The 26,291-nt window shown below is 40.1% G+C and overlaps 1 protein-coding gene across 5 annotated transcripts in view; it reads left to right on the top strand.

The window, feature by feature from the left end:
* Positions 1–26,291, top strand: part of pmfbp1 (polyamine modulated factor 1 binding protein 1) — a 157,355-nt gene that overhangs the window by 19,654 nt on the left and 111,410 nt on the right. For all 5 annotated transcript variants that reach the window (XM_088614533.1, XM_088614530.1, XM_088614535.1 and 2 more), the window contains exons 5-7: positions 2,189–2,269; positions 13,088–13,164; positions 24,931–25,060. In XM_088614533.1, coding sequence (XP_088470659.1) covers positions 2,189–2,269; positions 13,088–13,164; positions 24,931–25,060 — 288 coding nt within the window. The remainder of the gene's footprint in view (positions 1–2,188; positions 2,270–13,087; positions 13,165–24,930; positions 25,061–26,291) is intronic.

Here is a 26,291-nt window from a genome sequence, read left to right as displayed (position 1 = left end):
TTTGAAAGTAAAAATTGCGCTATTTGTCTTGTAAATGGCTTTTTAATGGTAACAAAACCCTGTTCATCAATCATATGAACACAAGTCTATTTAATTCCCTTATAAGACTCCTCCTTTAACTGAGTAATGTCCATTAGTGATTATGATAAAACAAGTAGGACATCATTTCATTAGCTCCTTTAATATGATATGCCCGTTGCATGAAATATAAAAGTGCAGGTATGTCTTGGAAGCCCAAATGATGGGTAAACTGTGACCACACGGGACAGAATGTGGTCAGCAGTGTTTCTGATAGCCAGGATGCTGCCCGTCTTCCATGGTGTGGTTCCTGCAGTCTATTTGTCTTTGACGTTAAAGACAAACAGTCCTTTAACCCAATACAAACATCCAGGAATACTTGAGAAAGATCCCACACGAAACATGTACTGTACAACAATACTTCGCCTCTGGAGGAAGTTACAAAATGAAATACTGTTTGTGCCGTATTCACACGTCTGTTTTTTTTATCCTTTAACATATTTCTCTTTTTCCTTACATTTTCTAATGAATTCAGAGACCTTAATCGTCCTCTACACCTCTTGCAGGCAACTAAAGTGGTGCATTGGCGCACGAGCTTAAGAAATCGGTGCCTTTGTACTTGACATATGTAATGCTATACTAATCAGCACAGGAAGGGATGTGAATACACTGTGCTGAAAATATTTTAAACAGATATGATAAATAATGCAAATTTTGTGACGGTCTCAAATGCTACAGCAAGAAGGAATGGGAGCTGGCGTAACCAAGTGATTGTTGTGCTGTCAAATTGATTTACATGGAAAAGGCAGTCTAATTGCAACACTTAGCTGCTCCATCCTGATAATTCCAAGCAGGGTTACTGAAGGACACAAATGCAGTCTTATTAACGTGAAGGATTTCCAAGGCTTTTGGAAGTGGTGGCTGTTTTTGTTGCTCAAATGTGAAGAATTCATAACCACACAATTTTCTAGTGCCTCTGGGGACCTATCAAGCATCATGAGCATCTCAGCCCCTTTCCTAAACATTCACTGTTTAAAAGTTTAACATCTAGATATTATTTATGTTTTTTCATAACATACTAAAAGAATAGGAAAGGAAGTGTTGATGGGGGGGGGCAGCTAGCGGCAAACCTTCTTTTTTCTTTAATAATAAATGATGGATGTTTCAAATTAGAAAACAGTGCTGAGAAAATCCAATTTGGTCCTGAGCTTTGGAGGAGAGAATAAAAAAGGAGAATTCTGTATTATAGCCTTTTGCTTTAATGTGCACACAGGGGCTGAAGTATATGATTTAATGCATGTCGTGAAATGGCTGCTATTATGTACTATTAACAAATCAACCTGGTTTTGCCCGAAAGTGAATCTTTACTGCTCAGGAAGCAGTGGGTGGCCTTTCTTCACCGACGATTGATTTATAGTCCCTGCTCATAATCACATCAGGGTGAAATGAGTGGAAGATGTGATTTTTCTGTGTGTGTATCGGGGTGGCGGGGGGGGGTGTCCGTAAATTTTCATTTTTCCTGTGGAATAATTTTCTCCTATCTTTCTATTGCCCTCTGCTATTTTTCCCCACTTTTCTTTATTTTTACTTGAGCCTTTCTACACATTCCTCTACACCCTGATTTTTTCTCCAGCTTTTAATCCTTTTCTTTTTTCTCCCTACTTGCTTGTCCAACTTGCTCTCTCTCTACTTTAACCTTCCTTTATTGCCTTGGTTCCTATGTTACGGAAAGTTTTCCCAGTTCTTGTCATTCCTTGTTGCTGCTGGATTTTAGCTCTTTTTAATGAAGCCAACATGGCCATAGCTTTGCCACAGAAAGCATGTGCCAGGAGGAAGTCTGCATTTTCACTTTCATCATGGAGTGGGCCAAGGACTTTCAGTAATATCCCTGTGCACCACATTAAAAAATAAAAGGGAAACAGTCATTCCTTTTTAATGAACCATTTCCTTGGAGGGAGAATACAGAATGTAAAACAATAAAGGAAAAAAAGGGATTACCAGTAAAATGCATGTTTCCTCTTTTTTTATTGATATGTTAGTGCTGTAATGGCTTTTTACTTTGGAAATAAGCAAATAATGCACAGATGTGTTAGAATGAACTCTTCTGGTTAATTATTTAATCTCATATTGAATGACAATCATCTTTGGTTCTGTGTCCCCCCCCCCAAAGGATCTTCGGTCAAGACTGAGCTCCACAGAGGACCAGATGCTGCTGGTGAAATCTAGTGGAACCATGCGCCACAGCAGTAATGTGAGTGTCCAGTTTGCTTCTACATGCTCACAGACACATCCATTGTTTGAGAGGAGGAATATGGAACTGCAGGTTCTTAGTGCATTTGTTCACAGCTATAAGAATAAACACTACTCAATATAAAGTTCTATTTTTGTTTTTTGTTAGAATGAGGCATTCCCGAGAATATTGGGTTGTATTTTTACAAAAATGCTAATTGCATACCAAAATCCTCAATAACAATAAAACCGCTACAGTACATAGTTGCTTACATTAAATTGTCTGGGTTAGTTATTGCCAGTTTAACTCGACGTTGTGCTACCTGCTGGAACTCCCCAATTGCGATGCACCACTGGCAGAGTGCCTCCAGGGGTAGAGTCTGGATTAGCCAGGACTCTTGATTGTCGGAGAACTGGACACTTCTCTGACAACCTGGGCATCTACAGGCTTGCAGCAATGTCACTGCAATGACAACTCCAGTTTTTGCTAACCCTCCTGTATGTCACTATGGAGCTTGCAGCCTGTAGAAAATTGAATGGCTCGATAGGTGGGTGTGTAGGGGGTATAAGCACCAGCTCTGTTGGAGTACTTTAAGCACCCCCATTATTTTTGATCATTTTGCTGTTAAAACAGGGGTGAATGCATTTTTGTTTGTGTTAGGGAGTTTGCTGCAGGATTTTACATACAATACTACCAAACTACTCTTGAAGTCAGACTAGTTAGTTACGTTGTATAGGTTGAATCATGATTAACAGTCAGATAGGTTTGTAGTCACCTTATCTGACTGTTAATCATGATTCAATTAATTTGTCTTTTAATGACCTGTCAAGATGAAATTAGCATAATGAGTGGAACCTGTTTGGGGGGGAAAAAGTATGACTGCTGACCAAGAGCAAATTTGACGAGAGATTCATAATTTAAACATAAATTATGAATTCGGTAAACTAGCTTTATAGAAAAAGAAATCACAACCCCCGATATCTGCAATTAATTTGACCTCTGATTGTAACAGAAAGCATTTTTCCAAAGAGCTTAATGATGATGAGGAAGCCAGCACTGGGTCAAAATCTAAGAAAGGCCGGGCATTTCAGCCAAGTTAGAAAACAATATTCAGGTTGTTTAAATGCAAAAGGTAGGTTTAATAAAGTTTTCTATAAAGGCTGCGTTTATGGAGAATGGATTTGACGGATGGCATCACGCGATAAAAAGGTTTTGAGAGCATGAACAATCTGACTGTCACCTTCTAGCAAAATAATGAACATACAAGATGTGTTTGCAATGATAAGTTCTGCCAAGAAAAATGAGTTGTAGTTCAGCGCTCCATTTTCATGGAGATTTTGTTGCACTCGATGCTGAAGATGCCATAAATATTTTCATTAGCAGGCCTTCAATGTGAAGGAACACTACTTCAGAACAATATGAAGGCTTCATTAATGGTAAGAACGGCTTTACCATCAATGAGCGTAATTGGAGGGCAGGGAAATACATTAAGGTGAATACATTTTAAGATGAGCATCCCTGATCATTTTCAAAGGTTGTATGAGCTCATCTTCCTTGTCCCCAAGCAATACAGGACATGCTGTTGTCAGCACCTTCTTAGCTCCGTAGGTCAGATTCGGTCAATCTCAAGCTGAAGGATTGCTGAGGCGAAAAGAAACAACTGGGAATTTGAAATTGGGTGGGTACGAAATGGGGGGGAAAAAATTAAAAACATGTTGTCAGAAAAGTTCACTGTGCACAATGTTACACTCTACCCCAACCGGTATGATCGTGTGGTACTGAGGGACTAGGTGGTGGCCATTAGGAAGACTGTGGCAACCCCTCACTTAAAGATTCAGCACTCCCCCTGATAATAGGGCACGCAGTAAGACTGCTAAGCAATCAAAAGACAAGCACCAATGAGATCTAAACAGTCTCTTTAAAGTAAAGGCACATGACAGATTGCTGAACTGTTCTGGGCTGATCAGCTGTTTAGAACTAATACATTTGCAAGTGAATTTTAACATTTCATATATAAAATATAGGCTGTGACCATACTGTATGTCCTGGTTCTCTCTTTCATCCTTCTTGGTACAGTATGTGTTGTGTTTTTTTTTAGAATGAGAATGATTCTTACAGGACTAGCTTTTTTGGCAAATTTCTATGATCTGATATAAGGATTACTTTTCTCGGCTTGTATACGGACCTGAACAATGATTTCTCTTTACTTTTGAAAGAATGATTTTGTGTGGCCCTTCAATCAATGAGTACTTTCTGAAGAGTGTGCCTACGTTACATGCATAAGCATGTAATGAAATGGTTATAGATGGGATCTTACCGAGTTAAAACTATACAGTAATCCTAATAACATTGCAAAGAGGAAAAAAAATCTTATAATTTAAGACCAGGAAACGCAAGGGCTACATTTAATCATCTAGTAAGTATTTTATACGTTTTCCTTCCTCTGATTGGGGATTTTTGACCAAGCAGAATTGCACTGTCTCCTTCGGATCCTTTGGTTTCCACCTGTGAATTGCCTTCTTGTGTTTGAGATGACCAGTCTTGAATATTTTGAGAGCAGTTAACCTTCTTGGTCGATTTGGGTCATTGCCATGTACAGTATAGCCAATTTTCAGCCAAGCTTGAGCTTCTCGGCAGAGGGAACCAGGTGTTTGGCTAAAAAAAACTTGGTGACTATTGAAGTTCATAATTCCACCTGTCTTAATAAGGATTCCAGAATATGTCAATGCGAAATAACCCTAGAATATAATGGAATCCCTGCTCTATTTCCAAATAGGGATTCATATTTTCTCAGTATAATGCTGGTGAGCCCATTTGTTTTCATCTGATCATAAGACATGGTTCCTGTTGTCATTTCAGATATAGTTTGACAATTTCATGTTTCTGCCTTGTAATCCACTCATGAAAGCCACATTCATGAAGGCAGTATTAAAGGGTATTTTTTAACAGTGCATTCTGAGAGTACCAGTATGCGTTGGAATGGTAACCTTCAGCTGTTGCCTATGAATGTAGAGTTGTCTCCTGAACCACTTGTATCAAAGTAAGTGGTGGCAAGATACACTGATGTCTTCTTCCTGGCAGGGTTACTAGTGCCAGTAGCCTTAAATTTCCTTAAAACAGTCTGTAGTGGAAAGTGGAAGATTCAACCTTTTGTGGATTTTCTGTAACAGTTCTAACCTGTGTAGGTTAATGACTTGCCTGCAGTCTTCAGTAGGCTCTCTGATCTTAAACATAATGATAACATGCCTTCAGTGAGCTGCTTCTGATTTTGCTCTTTGCAATGTTTTTACGATTACCATGTATAGCATTTTTAGAATTGTTTTAATCAGCAAGAATTATGCATTCCACACTTCATTGTTAGTTTTTTTTTCCTATTTCATCTTTTTTTTTTATTAATACCTACTTCAGATGTATGAATAAATCTGGAGGGCACTGGCCTTGGCTGTATATTAACTGATTATTTCAAAGGTGGCTCTTGGCATATATTAACAGAAGTTCTTTTTTATGAATATTTGAAATGAAAAAAAGTTTTATAATAAAGGGTGTTTCGTAGAAATATAACATTAACATCACATTGTAGGGGTTTTTGTTCTTTATCCTAAAGTCAGTAGAAAAAGTAATTAAATGTTAATCAAAATATATCACAATAATTCCATGATTTAAAGATTATGATAAATGTTTGAGGTCTGCCTTCATGTAAGTCAAAATGGAAGGATCCTTATTATTAGTCAGAAGCAAGAAGGGTTATATATAAATTTGAACTTGACATGAATATCTCTCGCAAACACACGAGCGTTACTTCAGAAGAACTGATGAAAGCTGTTTTTCCAGATAAATCCTTTCTGGCTTCCCTCATCTTTACAGAGGACCACAGAAAAACAACTACCCCGTCAGTAGTATAAATATTAAATACTTGCAATTTCTAAACTAACACTAGACTCTGAAGATTTGAAAAGAGGAAATGGAAGCTGTTGAGGGCTTGGAAATATGGGAGAGTTAGCCCTGAGCTAACGAGTGGTGAAAGAGCGTAAAACGTGTTGGGTAGCGAGGGGTTCAGTTGGCATTGTTGAGCATGTGTAGCAATCCTCTGCAGGGAACGCAGTTCAGCCCCTGCGGGACACAGTGCTCAGGCATTGACTGAACACAGGCACACTTCTCACGGGCTACGGAAGATCTGAGATTTTCTTTTTCACGTAAGCAGTGCTCCGGTTCATTCCTGTCCGGCAGTGTTATCTAGTAGAGTACGAAAAACGTCCCTTTACACTCTTCACAAGTCTTATAACATGTATTCGTGTGCGAAGTCAAAAACGGGGAAAGGCAAACAATCCAGGAGAGTTTTAAAACTTCTTTACAAGACTAGTAGTCAGATTTCCATAGGGAAATGTCTAAAGTTTCAGTGGTCCTCTCTTAAAATGTGCAATCGGCTATACTGTAAGTGGTTATGAACTAAACATACTGTCTAATAGAAATGTGTGAATGGCATCTGTTTCATTCTGGTGCAATTTTAACTACTCAGCTACTCATGGGTAATAAGCCACCGAGGTACTTCTGTGGTATAATATGGTTACCTAGCAGTTTTCTTTTCATTCAAGGTGACTGCGTTTCTGATTCACAACTTCAAATGTTCAATCATAAAACCTGTTGAAGAGTAAAAGTGATTAACATTTTATGTTGCATCTCCTTCAGCGTTAATACTTTCTATTGAGTCACACTCATCCTTCTGCTGTGGGTTTAATACTTAATAATAACACTATAGTGCTGTGTAGTGAAGAGACCTGCTGAATGTGTACTAAAGAACTGCTCTTTTTAGCTTTCCTGTATCTCGCCGAGTTGTTATGCTATACAGTCAAGTAGAGGTAGAGTTCTTTTATGGTGTCAGACGCATGTTATTTATACTATAGCTGCATGTCTCTGAAAAAACATGTATTAGATGGTTCAGCTGCAGTTCTTTCAAGTGCTCTCCTCTTCAGTTCCACAATCATGAATACCTTTCCTATGGAACCACAGTTATGACCAGTGCTTGCAGATGCAGATTCTCCTACTAATAATTTCTCCTCATCTGGTTTAAAGGCTCGTTATCATGTTGTGCAGGTGATTGACAGTTGACCTTCATGCAGGTTTATAAAAAGCCAGTGAGACACTGCAAGTCACCACGATTGCCAGGCAACAGTGTATTAATACCAATCTGATAGAATTACCGGGCACCAATTAATCTGAAGTACCATTCTGGGCAGCATTTAAAGCTATAGTGTTACATATCGCTCCAGGTATTGAGGGTGATCTAACAGTATTTTTTTCCATGCTTACTCTACCCATAAAAGGTTACAAGGGAAAACATGAAAGCTTTTCAAATACTCAGATTTGATTACAAAGCTTGGCTGAGTCTGTCTGCTTCCTCATTTATACATCTAATAAAGAACGCTGCACATTTTATTGATTGCAGTTAAGTTGTGGAGTTTAAAAAACACGTGCCTGTGAGAAAACAGTGTACCCAGTGCGTGTGAATTTGTGCACTACAAATCTCAGAACTTAACATCCTGTTTTTCAAAAAGACCTTGGCGTGGTTGCTTTTACATGGCCCATCCTCCCAGCATTGGAACTCGGTTTAAGCATACATTCATTTTTTTCTAAACCTCTTTTTCCAGTACAGGGCCACAGGGGACGCTGCAGCCTACCCCAGCGAGCAGTGGGTGCTAGTCCATCGCATGGCACACACAGACTCAAACACACTCACACCAGGGCCACATTTTACAGAAGCCAATGAACCTATCGGTATGTCTTTGGACTGTGGGAAGAAACTGGAGTACCTGGAAGAAACCCACACGAACACTGTGGAAACATGTGAACTCCACACAGATAGCATCCCAGAAACTGAAACCAGCGCCCCAGCGCTGCAAGGCCCCAATGCTAATGACTGCACCATCATGCTACCACTGTTTAGACATTTATTTAAAAAAATGGAATACACTCCTGTCGAGTGCTCAGGACTGTGATTGCTTCCTTACTATATTCCGTATTCTCTTCTAGATTCTCTTGTTCAGTCATTTTTCTTTTTTTTTCCCCAAAGTGATAACTTCATGTGCTGTGCTGATTGTAATGCTATGCCCCAGTCTGATGGATGTGGGTAAAGTTAAATCACAACTTCAAAATATTGCAGGGCATTGTGGCTGATGGATGAGGGTAACTAAGAATACTTTCACTTATCAATGATAACGCATTGATGCTAGTCCTATAATTCTTGATCTGTCATACAGTAATTAATATTGCCTCTTTAACGATTGTGCTTAAATATACATTGAGTTTCTTTAAGTAAGAACCTACTGGTTTAGGCATTAGAAAGTATTGCCACTTGATAGAGGTTTTATGTGCTTTGGCTATTTAAAATCATAACTCTTGTACATAGAATTTTGTTATTGCCTGCTGGATCTTTTCAGAAGTTTCATCTTAACTTAACGTTTCATTTCCTGCTGCTTTTACCACTAAACATATCTGAAAATTCTGAATGTCAAACAGAACTTATCAGAAATAATGCTCTTGTCTGTTGTCCATCTTTCTATTATCAGAAGTTTGCTTATTTTTCATAAGGCCTGCAGAAACCTGCAATCTTTCCCGCACGTATTGGTTGTGAGGTGGTGATCCTTCTGTCAGTTTGTATACATATGCAGTTAGGAGTCCCCAGATGCCCTACCCACCATGTCTTTGGAAAGTGGAAAGAAACTAGAGCACTTGGGATAAATCACATGGACAGAGGAAATATGCAAACTCCAGAATGAAATGTGTCTCATGCTAGACCCACAAGCTGAAAGACAGCAGTGCTAACAATACCACAAGCAGCCTTTGGAATTTGGTTATTTGGAAAAGATGCAGTGAGCACTGTAATATAATTTGGTAAATCCCAGCAGTGACTTCCAAGAGGTTCAGGACTAAATGTTAAGGTACAGTATGTAGTCTAGAAGAGAAGATGGAAGTGTTCTTCGAGCTAGGAATGGAAGCGCTCATGGAGTCCACTCATTGTCCCTCAGCCTTCTTCAGCAACGATGAAAACAGACTTAAAACTCAGCCGCAAATCCAGTACACAAAGACGTGAGTGATTGAGAGAGAGAAGTATGGTGCTGTGGTTTACACAAAGTGATGGTGCCAAATGCATGTATGAAAACCCCTACTGCATGTTCCTTTTTATGGAACAAAAAAAGCAAGATTCTACATCACATGGATTTTTACATTACTTACACAGTGTAGACCTGCCGTCTCACTGTCCAGTGCCTTGCAAGACTTTATGATCAACTCTAATCAGCTTTTATATTACAGTAGCTGCAGTGATCAATGACTAGCTGGATCAAAGTCCTGCAGCATTATGATAGATAGTTTCATGTGCTTTTGTTTGAAACAGACAGCATAAAGCAGTGGTATGACGCAGCTCTCCTAACTTTTTCATAACTTTTGGCAATCGCCTTACATTTGGCCTTAATGAGAAACTTTCTCATACACGTCCTTGAGGCTTGTATCTGTTCTCATGGTGTTTCCTCTGCCCATCTGTATAGACTTGGCTAATGGTTTACACTTCGTGACAAAGCAGTGTACATTCAGTTTAAGAAAGGGTTTGGTACATTCAGGACTTTTTTTATGCTAAACCCCTTGAAGGGTAATGAGTTATTTGGTTCTAGTTTGCTTTGCAGTATTTGAACTTGCTCTCTGGTATTCCCATACACCCTTACAAACCAAATTGGGCATGGGAGTATTCGTAAGGCACCCAGTCTGACACGATGGAGGTGAATTGGAGAGACAACGAGTGAAGGCAGGTATTATGCATTGTTGTCCTCAGGAGAAGCTTATACTATGGTTTTCTTGCTATCAAATAAAATGTTTCCAAAAGTAGTCGTATAAAAAAAAAAAAACCAGAGAAAGAAACTAGAGCGATATTACTGAGAATCAGATCGTCTCCAACAACCCCGTAGACCGTAAAGAGAATGCGGCAGAAGCTCTCTACAGTTTTACTCTGCACTGAAGAATATGAGCTGCATAATAATCACCTCTCCTTATGCATATTAATATAAAAATATTCTGCATAATGTGTATTCCATGTGACATGCACAGTTGAATACAGAATGCCGTGGTTCATCTCAGTCACTGCGCTCTGCTTTGCCGAATTTGAATAAAAATAATTTATGTAGACATTCCTTCATACAGGAATCTCCGATTTAAAGCACTTGCCTCCACCCCACCCCCCCATCCCCACCTTCTTCCTGCATATCCATTTCATAAAGCGTACAGCAGAGGTATGCGATCCCAAACGACATTCTCGTTACTCCCCTCTCGTCTCATTAGAGCTTTCGGAAGAACTACAGCGACATCTGCATGATTCCAAGCTCCAGAACGCCAGCCTCATACCCAGACCTCAGCACTGCCGCAGTGGAAACCAGCTCAGCCTTTCAGCCATCATTAAAGAAAATTATTAAACGGAGCTAATTGTTCAGTGGAGAACCTCATTCAATTTGAATATTCATATCTCCATGCCAGTGGGAGGTAGGAGTGGGGGGTAGAGGAGGAGGAGGAGGAGGAGGGGGCAATTTTGGGCATGGGCAAAGACTTCTTTCATGTTTCTGAAGGCAAATGCAATTTACAATGCAATTCACCCTGGAGTCAGGTTTTTTTTATACTAGCTACAGCTTCGTGTCAACAATGCAGGTGATATTTCCTTTGACCCTCGTTTTCTCCTGTTTTTTTTCCGCATTTCTAGTTAGAGAGCTGTTGCTCCCTGCCTCTTTCGTTGAAAAGGAGATTAATATACAGTATGTACTTTCAGAAGAGCAACACTATTGCTTTGTCTTTCCTTCATTCTCCTTTTATAAGTCAGGCAGAGTTAGGATTGATCCAACCCAATGCGATGCTCATGCTGCCTACAGTTCTGAATCCCTACCCCTCAATTAATACTTGGTGCATGTGTGTCTGTCTAGGGCGCCAACAATACCCCCCTTGTGTCCTACACAAAAGGGTGGAAGGAGAGAGAGAGACGAGGGGGGCCAAGGAGGCATTTTTGAATCCGAAACAATGGATTAATCGCCTCTAATGATTTAATACAGGCAATCAGAAACTAGGCGGGCATGCTAATTTGTGTGCATAAATTATAAGGAGACTGTTTTTCTCTGCGGGGGAGTGCAGGGGCTTGTTTTGTTTTTCTTTCCCGGGAAAAGGAGGGGAAAGGCTGTGACAGGGTGCCCACAGCGATTCCCACACACAGCCCGTGCCCTGCGCGCCGCCGCCTCTCTCTCGCCCCCCGGCTCGCCTCTTCGCCCCTTCGCTTGTATCCCCATCTCTTCCCATCACTGATTTCAAGGAGAAGGCTAAAAAGAGCAATATGTATCGGCGGCCGCTAATTGTGCCAGTGGGTAACTTAAATAAGGCAAGGAGTATTCCGCACAACACAGTATTCACAACATGCCAACACGCTGTTTTGCGCAAAACTTGAGAACTCTTTAAGTGAAGGCTGCTGAGAAACCCGTTTTTTCATTAGACACTGCCTCATCCACGATTTCAATGTTAAGTAACGAAGTACCCGTCCACCAAATTTTGTAATATCATCCCAAGAGATATGTGCATTATATATGCATTACACTCTTACAGACTGTGACGTTTTAAATGATCCAACTTGGAAAGGTTGAACGTTTTTTTTTAATTAATGTTGCATTAAAACGAACTTGCAAACGCGTGGCTCTGAAAATTGCCAGAAAATAATGAGTCGTTCTCTTTTTTTTTACACTTTGTGCTGCTCCACACACTCCCTCTCTCGCTCTCAGCTGCCAGTTGCCAGTGTGCCTTAGCGATTTAATGATATGCAAATGAAATATGCATAAAACCATTCTGCTGTATGATGATTAAACACTGAAGACATTAGCCAGTGCCCCGCCACAGTCTCTGTTGTTGTCTCTTCGGTATTCCGTTTGCCCGCTTGCAACAGCACTGTAATAACTCTTAGTAATAAATTTAAGAATATGATAATTGTAATAGTAGTAATCTCCAAACGGAAATAAATTCCATGCAGCTTTTCATTCTCATGTTTTTTTTTTAAATCCAGCAAAGAAAACAGCATCTTCCATGGAGAAATGTGACCGTAGAAAGAAAATGAAGCCAGATTTTTTAAGAGTTGAAGAGACTAGCATAGCCAAGCATTGCAGGAGCTTCTGTGGTTGTTTGCCAGTAGTGTGGCATTATATGAATGCAAGCTGAAAGAGAAAAAAAATCTCCTTCTTTCTCTCTCCTCCTCCTCTCCATTCTGCACTCTGTTGCGTGCACTCCTTTTTTTTCTCGTTTTTTTTTGTACTCCATTTGTATAATGAAGACGTGGCACAATTAACATCCCCCCTGGAATTAAAATAAAAGGCCAATAATCCAAACCTCATTAGCTCCAAAAGATTATAATTTCCATGCACGTTCCGCGCTGAAGAGAAATTTTTTGAAAAATTAAATCGTAATTTTGTACTTGTGACGAACCCGCTTTAAGCAGCGGGGGAAATGCCCAAAAGATGCCATCTTTTAATAATCCATCCTTAATGGTGGCAGTCGTGGCTCTGTCATCTTGGTGGTGATGCCAGAGCACTGCAGAAGCACAAAGATTCCTTTCCTGTAATCCCTCCCTTTGGATGACTTCTTTAATTTATAATCCATATCTGTGCCCCCCCCCCTTCCCTCAAAAACACAAAGCCAAGAAAAGTTTCTGATATCCAAAAAGTGGCGATTTTTTTTTTCCCAGCCGCCGCGGCAATTAATTTCTGTTTGTAATTCCTTCTTCCTTCAAATAAATTTTAAGAATAAATCGCCTTCCTCGTGCGCTTCTCTCCGCAGTGTCGCCCATCTTTGGCTCTGCGCCCGATGCCAACAGAGCACCCTCCGGGAACCACGGCAACGCTCCCCGGCACCCCGTAAGTAGCTGAACCCGCAACTCCTGGCTGGTACTTCTGCGTGCGCGTGTGCCCGTCTGTCTCCCCCAACACCCCCCCCCCCCACACACACCAAAAAAGAGAAAAACGGAGGGGGGAGAGGTTGGTAGTTTCTTGGTTGGTTGGCAAGCAGGGGGCAAAAAAAAAGGGGGGTGGCGAAGCTTTCCCACACGCACACCCCCCACCCCCCTTCCGCTGGGTTCCCCTTGCACCAGGAGGGCTATTGCCGCGGGTACCTCCTCCCGAATCTGTGCTGTGTGCCGCCGCGGTCCTCTCTCCATTCTGTCTGTGCCCCCTTCTTGAAGTTAGTGCACGTCTGTTGTCTGTGTGGCATCTCTCTGCTTGTCTCCCATACTGGTGGATGCTGTATAGAGACTACAGCCTGAGCCATTCATCTCCCTGGTGATAGCTGTGAATGTAGATAAATCGCACACTCCTGCCTGCCTCCCTCTCATGCTTTTGCTTTGCTTTGCTGCAGGAGTAGAGTTTCATACTTTGTTCCCCCCCCTTAAGAAGTTGATCTTATCACGCCGAAGTGGTTTAATTCCTCATACCTGGGTGAGACCGTAAGATAAAGGAAATGCCCGTTTCTCCAATAAAATTAAAATCTTTGCAGCTTCACCAAAATAGTTTGCAGTACTGTCACAGTCTTTTTCTTCAGTTCTCTTTTGAATCACGGATGACTTTTTTCTAGCTGTTTATTAGTATTCATCCTCATGTTTGCAGATTTGTGTGTGTCTTTTGTAAACAGCTGCTGCCGAGCCATTGGCACAGTCCCTGAGGTCCTTTCTTCCTCCCTCCTTTCTTGTTGTGAGCGGGCGATTGGCAGATTGGCAGCGACTGCGGCGGCGGTGCCCATGGCAGGCATTCTTCACTGCGGTGGCTGGCTGGCGGCTTTTCGGGAGGTGGTAGATTGAGTTCGGGGGGGGCCGGGGGGAGTTGGCACAAAAAGCAGCAGCGCCCAATTCTTAAGGCCCCCCCCCCCCAGCTCCCACCCCCACCCCGGTCGGCGTTCCGCTTTTGTTTATTCGCTTTGTTGTTTTTGGTTTTAATCCGTTCCCCCCCTTCCTTTGGCGCCGTCGTGCTAATTAACAGAACAAACTTTTGTTTTAATTAACCGTCAGGAGCGGCGTCTTGTCCTTGTTTGTTCTTCTGTCTTTATCTCTGCCAGCCGAGCCGCGGCGGGCACGCGCCGCCGTTTTGTTGCGTTCCCTGTTTTTTTTTTTCTGTCAGCATCCCCCCCCCCCCCCCCCCACCACCACCACTCTCTCGTTCCTCGACAGATGCCACCAAATAAGCGGTTGGCAGGCATCCGTCCGCTCAGGGGTCTGCGCTTCTCTCCTGGCATCGCCGGCGTCCCAGAGTCGAAAGGAATCCGTCCGCGCCGTTTCCCAAAGAAAGGTTTTATATTCCGTTTCCTGCGAATGCGCCACCTCTGCCAGCGAGCCTGTTGGCATGGCGTCCGCTGGCTGGCTGGCTGGCACAGGGAATTGCGGTTGAGAGGGAGAGCACGGGAGGGGAGGTGCTTCTCTTCATCCCTCCCCTCCAACACCACCAACACCAACCCCTCGCCACCTCCAAAATAAAATCGGCAGTTTTTGTAGTGTCTTCCCCCCCCCGCCCCCCCCCACGTTGTTCCTGGTCCCCTTTGGCATAGCTCATCGTTGTGTCTGCCGCCTGGCGCCGGTCCTTCCATAGACACTTCCAGCTTCTCCTCTGGTGGCGAACGGGTTCAGGTTGTCACCCCCCAACAACTGCCCCTTGGGTCCGTCCCCAAAACTCACCTCTCTCTACGACACCCACAGCAAATTCAAGGCAACGGATTTCTTTTTTTTTTTGCTTCCTTCCTGGTTTAAGTTTAGGTTGAGCTTTAGGCTCCTTACCAACTCCCCCCCCCCCAACAATTTTCTTGTTTTCGGTATGCCCCCCTTCAGATCTCCACCCCTCTTTTTAGCGAGACCGACCATATAGTGCGGGGGTCTCTCTTTCTCCTCTGTAACATCTTCCGTTTTCTGCTAGTGAACACAAACCGCCTTGGCGCTACCACTGAATGGATGGCACTGTGCCAGCTTCTTACTGCCATCATCCGCATTCGCAGCTTGTCTCTCTTGCACTCCCTCCCTCTCTCTTACCCTCCCTCTCTCTCTCTCCTACCACCCTCCCTCCCTCTCCTGCCTCTCTCTTCCTCTTTTCCTCTCCCCCCCCCCCCCCTTTTTTTTGGTTCTATAGGCTTGACATTAATTAACATACGGGTTAATTGATTCTAAAAGCTGATGAATTGCGCTTAACATTTCCCATAGGGTAGGTAGCCCACCGCCTGCCCGCGCGCCCGTCAGCCTGGCACTGCCTGTTCTCTGCTTAGCCTTGTCTCCACACTGGCGCTGGTTGAGAAACTGAGAGCCCCGCAGCTGGCGTCTGAAGTGTAGTGTTAGCCCTGACTGTACTGTACCCTACTGTACTGTAAACTGTGAAGGATCTCAAGCTGCTTATTGGACTGGAGCTGATCGGAGTTGACGTTTTGCTGTCTGATCCCACCACAGGATGTTGCGATGGCATTTTGTTATAAATAATCAAAGTCCTCACAACCCCCTACCCACCCCTTTTCTGTCCCTCCCTCACTCTCGCTCTCTTTTTCTCGCACAAGCACACGCTAACTCTCACACATAAACACTTCTGCCTTTTCTCTTTTGGTGTCAGCCCATCTGGTTTTGAAGCGAGGAAAGATGACGTCAGGAAGCTTAGGAACAGGTTTAATTGAAGTTTGCAGATGAAACAGAACTGTTGTTTATCTCCATAAATTTGTATTATTTTATTTTTGTAGTAATTGCTGCCACGGTTCTTTCCGCAAATTAGACAGAATTAGCTATCGCTGTCATATTTGATTAAGTAATTATTGCTGTCACTGTGCTTTATTCTTCCCCCTTCCTTTTTTTTTGTGAACGAACGGAACTGATGAGGTTAAAAATAGGAGGCAGTGCTGCTTTTAATTATTTAATAATGCACCCCCACCCGCTCCCTTCCTGGCAGTGCCCCCTCTCCACTCGCGAGGGTCTTAGCACGATCGCTAATTGGCCAGGCTGAAACCTGCAATAACAGGGAAGGTAGTTTTACACTCATTAAGGAAGAGAAACATGCATATAGACACATAGACAATAGAGCAGCCCCTGCTGTTTAGGATGCCCTGTCTGTTTGTCTGTCTGTTAATTGAATGCGTCTGATTCCAGATTTTGTCTTTCATATCTTGCGGAAATTGATGTCAGCGCTGTGAAGTTTGAATAAGGGCAGCTATCTGCTGAAGCTTAAATGAGCAGTTTGTTCTTCCTGTCTTAGTTGCCTCTATTATTTCCCCTCTCTTTCCTTTTTCTGGAAGTGACACGAGCAGCAGCGGTGAGATTGGGAACTAGCACATTTCTGTGCGATTCTGAAGCTCGCTCTTCTTTTTTCCCCTCTTTGTTTTTTATTATTAAATAAAAAGAAGCATGAAGCAACTGAGGCAACAAGAGGAATCCATTATGCAAATCGACTGCTATTTGCATAATGTCTTATGCCTGGAATATGCAAATGAAGCGTATAATTTATGAGTGCCTGTGTCTGTCTCAAAGTGTTCCCATAACTTACAAAGTGGAGCTTTCTCTTTTTTTTTTTTCTTTTCTGTCTCAGAGCTGGCATAGACAACAGACACATACAAAACAAGCACGCACTGTATGCTTACAAAGGGTGTGTGCTTGTGTATTTCAGAGTGGGAGAAACTTGTTCTCGTCAGTGAGGGAGCAGGGACTGTGGAAGGGATGTGGGGGGGGGGTTCACAAAAAAGTAACTGCAGCTCATATTCTGTTTTAAATTACCTCGAACACAAAAAGCAAATAAAACCACAGGGAATGGCCGTCCTTTTCCCGAGGAAGTACAATTTTGTTTTGTTTTTTTGTGGAAAGTTTGGTTTTCCTCTTGGTGGCTTTTCCTCGAGTCAGTCCGTCTGAGAACAGCAGAGGGAGAGAGGAGAGGCTGGAGGGAGTGTGGAGACGGGATGTGAAGGCATTCTCGTGCGTTAGCTCAGCTCCACGCGGTGCTCTGGAGCAGCAGATCCTGCAGATGGAGAACCCTGGAAAATGACAGCGGGCGGCGTGGCAGCAGAGAACTGGGGGAAGGAGCCGCAGAAAAACCTGGATACACGCGTGTGATCTGAGCTCTTCTTGCCCGTTGTGCTTCTCTCTTGCTTCTCCTCCTTGCTGATTTTAATTGCCGGCCTATCGTGCATCTTATGTTAATGTCTCGGGCAACAATAACACATTGTTAAAGGGACACAAAAACAAAGCGCCGCCCTTCGCCGTGCTACATTGTAGTCTAAAGTAGGTAACAAACCAACTTTGACTTGTTCTGCTCTTACCGGGACTCTCTCGTCCTTAGGGCCAGGTCTGAAGGAGAGCTTTTTTTCTCCCTTGCTTCTGTATTTTATCGCAGCAGCTGCTCAGTACTCCAGATCCTTTTCTCTTTCTGTGTGCGGCACTGGCAGTCGTGGCTGCCAGCCTCAGGACTTACTGTGCCCGGCTCCCCAGAGCCCAGGGGGCATCTCCGATCTCCGGCGCTTTTCTCTCTTGGACAGATGAGGGCCGGGAACAAGCTGGCACCGCAGACCCACCGCAGTGTGCCTACAGTACCTCTCCCATCCCCTCCTCAGTCAGTCGCTGTGCCTTGCGTTCACCTCCTGGATTTTGAGCACGTTACAGTCTTTTTTTTTTTATTCTCGGAAACCTGTTTTTCAGAACAAACCACTGCATGAAAAAAACAAAATAACGCATGGAAATAGGAAATATCCTCTTACAAATTTGATTTGTTGTGTACTCTTTTCTGTCTAAGAGCATTGCTGTTTTGTGCCTCGTGGGGATCCTGCTAAAGCAATTATTAATGAGGAAGTTGAGATAATTTTCCAAAAGCATTTAATTCATTGCCTCTTCCACTGACTCTCATTCATTTAAGCAGTGCACATTTACCTAAAATAATTGGAGTGTGGTGCCGTTTTTGCAAAACTATTTTTGGAATTAACATTTAACCGTCAACATAATTAAGTGAAGGAGACTGATTATTTATATGCAAGTGAACAAGCGACAGAAGATCAGAGAATTGATTTGAAATGAGAAACATTCTCCACTCTCTCACACATGCAATCACATAAATACAAGAATCTTGCATTGAAATAAGCTTCAGTATGTTTAATTTTAACATCTATTTTTGTGTAACTTTTAACTACTGTCTTATATTTTAACAATAATAAAACAATTTTACAATAGTTTAATTATTTTGTAAAAAAGCTTTGTACACACCCTAAGAACTGTTGACTAAGGAAGAATCAAAACAAAAGTAGACCCAACATTTTGTTGATTAGGACCTTCATCTGAAAGTGTAAAAAGTAAATTATTGCATCACGAAATAAATTAGATTTCTCTGCCTTTCTGTTGGATTATTTGAATGTTAACAATTTCCGTTTAATTTCATGTTTTAAATATTCTAACAAGCTGTTTGAGACTTGTTACTCTGCAAAATCATATTTGATTTTGAGCCAATTTTGTTAGTTACGTGTAAATTGTGTTTAATCATGGTGTTGTAGCTTTGCAAAATGATTGCAAGCTGATCAGAAAAAATTCTTCAGTTTTAAAGTGATAATGTTCACTTCTTTTTAATCAAATCTAAGTTGCTAGTTTGATAGTATGGCCTTCACTGGCAAATGTTGCCCTCTCTGGAAATTATTTTTGCGTTATGTACAGTACACAAGTGCATTAGCCTTCTGTAGTCAGTTGTGTATGTGCAGAGTTATTCTAGAAAGGAAGTGTTAAATGGAAAAGAAAGCATTACTGAACTCTTCAGAGACACCCTAAATCATAACAGAAAAATATTCACGCACAATGGAATGGAAACGAAGTTATATGATCTTAGTTGTTTCTTTTCTTTTCTTTTACAAAAATAAATGTTGCAAGCATATTGGATTTAGAGATTTTGTGTGTTTTAGAAATTTTTCTAGGAAGCTGGATTTAATAAAAAAATTCACAAATTATTTAATCTTCTCTGGCTTTCTTATCCTTTGTATAAAGAATGAGGAAGATTTTGTAAGGAAGATAGAACAGTGAAGCAGTGGGTAAAAGTTTGGTATTACACTGTGGTTTCTAAGACAAAATCATAACGCTTGCTCTGTTGTACATTGTTTGTATTATTCTACAAATGCCTTTACCGATAAAGTACTTAAATAATTTTAAATATTAACATTACTTATCAGAATTAATTAAAGCGGTAGATATAAGTATCTCTAGTTCATATTTCGTTTGAATTGTGACACTTTTAGAAAATAGTTTTGTATTTAGGTTGACTGTAAACAGACTGTGAAATTTGAATGATGTTTTTAGTTGGTTATTTTATTTGATGATGTTTAGGACCTGTATACTTTTAATTTCCGGCTTTCAGCTTGTCTTAATTTATATTTGTTAGTCACAATATTAGTGACTTTCACAAAGTTTCTGACTACCCCAGCTTCTGGATTATATTACATGCATATATTAGAAACCTATTTTTCTATTCTCTCTTCTCTTGCCAATATACAAAAAATATGATTTTTTTATTTTTTGAAATGTTATATGTGTCACACATTATTAAGAAATAACACATTAGCATAATCGATTTTTAAACCTGTATTATTTTTATTTTGATTATTATCTACACGTATACTTGTTTCCAATTCCGTGATTAACTGATGAAAAAAATGATGCAGTCTTTGCCAGTTGGCCTGGAACTTTAGCTGTCCTGTTGCAAATATTTATTTTTAAAATGTTGTACAGGACAGAAAAAATACCCTAATAAATTAGACAGTTCTTAATCTCTTATATTGAATATTATTTATATATAATAACATGAGATTCGTGTTTTTGGATAATTTGTTTTGACAGAATGTACACATTAACATACACCGTGACATAAATAGCTCGTACAGTATTTCATTGCCAAACAAAACATTACAGCGCATAAAAATTACAGTCTCTTTTATACAAGATTTCTGTACAGCCTGTGCAGTTACTCTAATCCATTATGTCTAAATCTAAAAGTAGAGTTCTGTTAAGACAGTTTTTTTTTATTTATTGGGAATCTAGCTTCTCTGGACTGTTCACCAGATTCTAAGAATGAGCTGAGATAAGATTTTATTTGTGTTACTTTTGGGGGCATAAGTATGAATTTCTTATATTAGTATTACTAATATTAGTAATACTAATACTAGTATTTTTCTATTTGGCATAGCACTTGAAATTAGGACGTTGAAAATGATAAAATGATTTGGAGCTTGGCGGTAGCTAACAGTAGAGGAATTAAGTAAAAGCTGATTTTATTTTTAATTTTTAACCCAACATCTGAAATTAATATACCTCAATTATAATGATTGTTTAATTCCAAGTAAATGTAAACATATGGTTTAACTTTGACCTTGTTTTTGTTCTGCAGACAAAAGTTGTCATTTTGTAAAAATATGTTTAATTCCCTCTAAAGCTGCAGTTGATTCTTGGCTATAGAAGTTGTATGGTTAGTAGGGCTGTTGCTCCTGATTTTAAAGCTCACATTGTTAACTGAGAATATTTAGTAACTACATTAAGTTATCTTATAGCTTCAAAGGATGGCATTGCTTAACATTTTTCTCATTTCTGTAATGAGAGTGTTTTGATTGTATTGTTGAGTTAGAAGAAAAATTCTGTTGAAATTTTAAGGGGCTGCCGGTGGTTGGGTTGAACAACTACATCTGTAATGCCTAGCGGGGTATATAGATTTGTGCATTTTTCAGAAACACAGTAGCTCGCCGAACTTTGTAAGAAAGTTTTAATACTGTTTATAAGGAAATAAATAGTATTATAGTAAAATAGTATTAAAAATCCTTTTAAATAGTTAAATGAATTATAGAATCCATTTAAAATATCAGAATGTGTGTGTACAGGTGTGTTATTTGTTGATGTAATTTTATTTTACTTTTTTACCAAATGTTCATAGAGGGTCACAGAGAGCACTTCTCATGTCCTTCACACACTCCCTAAAAGTCCTCCATCCTAAAGCAATATGTTTTCCACACTGGTTTTCCCCCAGTGTAGCTGTATTCCTCCTTTCTCCTGTGGTTTTAAACTTTTTCCACTGTGAGCCACCTCACCTTGTCAACACATTTCCACTGTCTTTTTGATTGGCCTTTGGGTGCCTTTTTTCATTGGCATCATTCTATAACGGCAGGCGTGAATGTCAAGCCTCATTCAGAGTTTTTCATATAAGAAAGGTTATGAGGCCATTCACCCCATTTACTTGTTTCCAGTAGCTAATTCTTCTAAAGATCTCATCCAGCCAATTGTTATAAGAAGCCAGGAATGTCTGTGCATCTTCCAGACTCGCATAACTTTTAACTTTGTGTAAGAAAAGGCCTGTTCTTTGTGTTCAAGAAAAGTACTTTCATGTAGTGTCCACTTGTGATCCCGGGTTCATGATTTACTGGTACTGAAGACATCTGTTGGGTCGTCTTCATCAGTGCCTTTGTGGTTTTCAGATGCTTGAATCACATCTTCTCCTCGTCTTCTCATAGTCTTCTATATTCCAACTCGTTGTTCAAGATTTCAAAGGTTTGAGTTTTTTTAGCCTGTCAGAAAAAGACATTCCTTTAATCCAGGGTATGTGTATGGTTGTTTTTCTCTTGTTTGACTCAAGAGCAGCAATATATTTTTTTATAACATGATGACCAGAATTGTTCTCAGCCTTATGAATGTGGTTTTACTGATGTTCATGGTATTAGTAAATTGAATATCAAATCAATCAATCATATGATTTAAATGTTGTGCCTTAAAACACAACTTTCTAGAATAAACAGATATAAATGAAAGTTTAGGATGGATTCTCCGCAATGTTTTGAAAATTACAAAGAGGTGTCAAGATAAACTGTCAAGCCTTTTTTATAAGTAGATTCTTCTGTTATATTGCATTTTAATCCTTGTATTGTGGTATCATCTACAAACTAGTTTGTACAACCTACAAAATCTAATCTTATCTAATTGTAAATATTTATATGACTGTTCCCAGCCTCTCATCCATAGCGTTCCACCTGGAGAATCCAAGTCACAGTTGGTTATTGACCGACTACAGGCTCGAGCCTACAGTATCTGCACTGTAGAATTCAACCCATACTTGGGCAAGTAGTTTTACTAATTGAGCAACTCAGAAACCCTAAGAATGAATCTTATGACTAAGCTGATCAAAAGCTTGCTGAAAATCTAAATACACCATATCGCGTGCTCCTTGTATCCTTTATTACTCATCTAATTGAAGTCATCTCAGTTTTTTTGGGTCAACAGTACCTGAGTGCTTTCCAAAATCTCACTTTTCGTTCTTCTCCATATCAGGTACATTTCAAGAACACAGCAATCTGATATAAAAACAACATAGTTAATCCAGTTAGTTATTTTTTTGTACTTTTTGTATTGTTCCAGTGATATAGCGCACCTTTCACATTGCATGCATTCTCTTGGATCAACTAATAGTTTATTAAAAGGCTGTCTCTGTAGGGCTTATTTCTTTGCAGTGGTCCCAGTGTAATAGTTAAAACTAAAGCAAGTTTACAGTTTTCTTTCTGAAATAATTGAGTAAAGTGAAACAATGACTCAACAATACAGCTATTAAATTGTATGTTTTTGTAATGTAAATATATGCAACAGTTAGGTGATGAAAGAATTGTATTTATTACGCTTTTAGTTCTTGTTACTGGAAGGCAGAAGTATAAGGAGCAGATGTTTTCATTTTTTTAAGAAGAAGCTCTATTTTTAACAGGTTTGTTATTATTGCCTATAAAGTAGGGCTCCCTGTGTCTTGTGCTTGAGGGCAAAAGTCCAACAGGTGTTTGTAGGACTTCTTAAATCATCACCAACATGAAAGAGTTCAAATTAACTCTGTTAAGACAAATGTAAACCTCCTGCACACGTGTGAAACTGCTGGTGATTTTAGAAAATGTACAAAAACTTGCTGGGTCACATTTGGAAGCGTGGTTTTAAGAAATACTTTGGCGAAGGGTTTTACAACTGCACTTTTCAAAAACAAGTGAGGATGTTTAAATACAGAAAATAAGGGTCCATAATCTATGAGAAGAACTTAATTCTGAAATAGTGTAGTTATAGTAAAAAAATGCCACAAACCATCAGAAATGTTCTCTAAAATAAATTGAAGTACATAAAATATTTGTTTTGTGTTACTCTTCTTTTAAATGCCCATTGCATGAAACAGTTCCATTGATAAAAAGAAAAGACTCCCACAAGATTAAGAAATAATCCTAAGAATGAACGTCACCTCAGGGAGTCCAGGTTGGTATGTGTTCTGGAGCTGAAAGCCAAAAATAAGTGTACAGGATTACAACTCGTTATTTTTCAAGTCCACAAAAGAAAAACATATTAATCCAAAAATGTTAAAGAAACAATATATTGGGAAATACAAAATTAAACACAGTAAACAGTAAACACGAAAACTGGAATACACAAGATACATTCTGTTTTAATTATTTCCAGAGCAATTTTAAATAAAAACAATTCCTTTATCAATGCAAAAATGGTATATAAGAATATCATTCCCTATCCCAAGTACCTTTTCTCACTTTTAATTTTCGCTTGACACTTTTATGTAGTATTGCTAAATAGTTCAATAATTTTAAACACAAAATTTCTTCTTGCATCTTCTGGAAAACAGTAGTTGTTACAGGATAAGAAGGCAAAGGTTTATAAGATACAAAGATAATCCTGTGATGAACTAAATCTACCTTTTCGATATTTTACCTTGGGATGTAATGTGTTCGAGGTTTCTGGAGCTTGTCTGTTCTCATTATTATTTGTATTTGTTTATAAATGAGTGTCCTGTTACATTCAGTTGTACGACTGAGCTTATTGTGTGTTTGCTGTAATGTGGATTGGCAGGCTGTCTATTTTTATTGTCCCGCATCTTGGAGAGCCCCCCTGGGTGTGTGGAAGTACTGTACAACTGAGAGATTTACTTGGGTAAAAGCCACAGACCTGGGGATATCTAACTAGACGGCCATCCCTCAGCAGCTTATGGGACCGGAATTATCCTGGAAATTCCTCGGCTACTCCACGTCACCAATGCGGTCTTAAAAAGCAGACATCAAAAAATGAATATCACAGTAGAGAGGAAGTAATGATACAATTTTATAGCTTGCCTTTGCCACTGGAGTCCACCTTCATACACCAAAAATCTATCAAGTGTTAGGCTTGGAATTCACTACAATTAAGGAAAGAATTCCTTTTTTTTTAAATGCTTCTTTTTAGATCTGCCAGGAAGGGTTTTTCAGTCCTTCAGATTAGATTAGTAGAGCAGTACAACTACCCAGAAAGGAAACACCTGGAGTCATACTCACAGCATCCAAGATCATTGGATGCGCTCTTCCTCTGTTGCTTTGGTTTACAGCAGCTCCATCATTCGGAAAGCTAATAAGGGGTCCGCATAACCTTTCCATCCCACCAGCTCCTTTTATAAACTCCTCTGTTCGGGAAGGAGGGTTCCAAGAATCAAATGTAGTCAATTCCAAAATAGTACCTATCTAAGGGTGATTAGGGACCTCATTATGTACAGTAGATCTTGGATTTTGTTTTGCTGTTTTATTATTTGGGCTGTACTGGAGCAACTTCCAATCAGCTTTGTTGACATGGCAATAAATATTGAATTGGCCCTACACATATTTATTTTGTTCTCCAGCTCGGGGCGAGGTCATGAAGAATATCTTGAAGACTTTAAGGCCCAGATGTCTACTCAGGAACACCTGATACACAAGCTCCATCAACAGCTCCAGGAGGTCACTCTTTCCCAAGAAGAGACCCAAGCCAAGGTGAGCAATCTTCATGTCAAGACGGCTCATGCTACCGCAGAAGCGCTCTTTGACTTCTGCTTTTCTTCTGTATGAAGTCCAGGGTCTGGAATGTGTAGCTCATTCAGATATTAAAAATCTTAAAGCGTGAAGATTGCTTCAGTCCAGGCCGCCGAAATATTCCGGAGGTTTGGGTGAGTTCAGAAAAAGTTGTTGTGCAGAAGAAAAAGTTGTTGAGCGTTGAAAACTACTGTACCAAGCTTTCCCCACTTCCTTTAGAACAAAGTGTGTGTCTCTTATGGCATTTTGTTACTTGCTTAACAAAGACGGTGTACACTGAGAGCTAAAGTTTGCGAGTTGAAAATGTGATAAGTTGCCAACAGAACTGAATACAGTAGCAATGGACCACCATTACTTACTTGATTTATTGTTCCAGATGGGAAATATTAGGACAGCTTCAATGAAAGTTCTGTATAATAAAGTCATTGTTGTAGTACACACATTAAAAGAGTGGAGTTTTCTTAGGAAGAACAATAACTGTTTGCTTTTCTTACATAAGGCCATATTATTATTAGGATCGACAAAAACTGACCTAAAAAGACTGGATTGTCTGTTATATAATTGTTTGACAAGTGATTTTGGAATGCAGCAGTTTCACTCTTATTAGGGCTATTTAACAGGCACCTGTATGTAATGGTGTTTCACAGTGAAAGACATTTAGTCTGGAGGTAGAGCTTGACCAATGAGTAGCAGCAGCCACAGAGGCAGTGATTTGTAGAGTGTTCTTATTTTTTGTAGAGGTGTTTAAATGAAAGGTGCGATTGTCCCCAAGTCACTTCCAATTCTGGTGGCAGTAGGGGGATTATACCCATTGATGTTCCCGTGGTGTCCCACAATGGAGACAGCAATCCAAATTATGAATATTCCTGTCCTTGTGAGTTTTGAGCCTAAAATGATGGATCCATCCCACCTATGCAAGTAGTGGTTTATGAGTTGAGTACAGCCTGTTCAAATACATATCTCAGATGATCTTTAAAATATTATTATTATTATTATTTATTAACTAAGATTTTGGATCCATACAGACCACAGGGTAGGTGCTCCCTGCTGGTCCCACAAACACCTAATCCATCAGAAACCTTAGCTTTCCCAGGAGGACTCCCTGCCAGGTACTGGCCAGGCTCATATCTGCTTAGCTTCAGTGGGTTTCTAGTTGTGAAGACAACTGCTTACACAATGCTTGTAAGTGCTC

Source organism: Lepisosteus platostomus, chromosome 20, assembly GCF_059453375.1.
Source record: "Lepisosteus platostomus isolate fLepPlt1 chromosome 20, fLepPlt1.hap1, whole genome shotgun sequence".
Taxonomy (NCBI): Eukaryota; Metazoa; Chordata; class Actinopteri; order Semionotiformes; family Lepisosteidae; genus Lepisosteus; species Lepisosteus platostomus.
The sequence above is the reverse complement of the archived record's forward strand: the minus strand, read 5'-3'. Positions and strand labels throughout refer to the sequence as shown.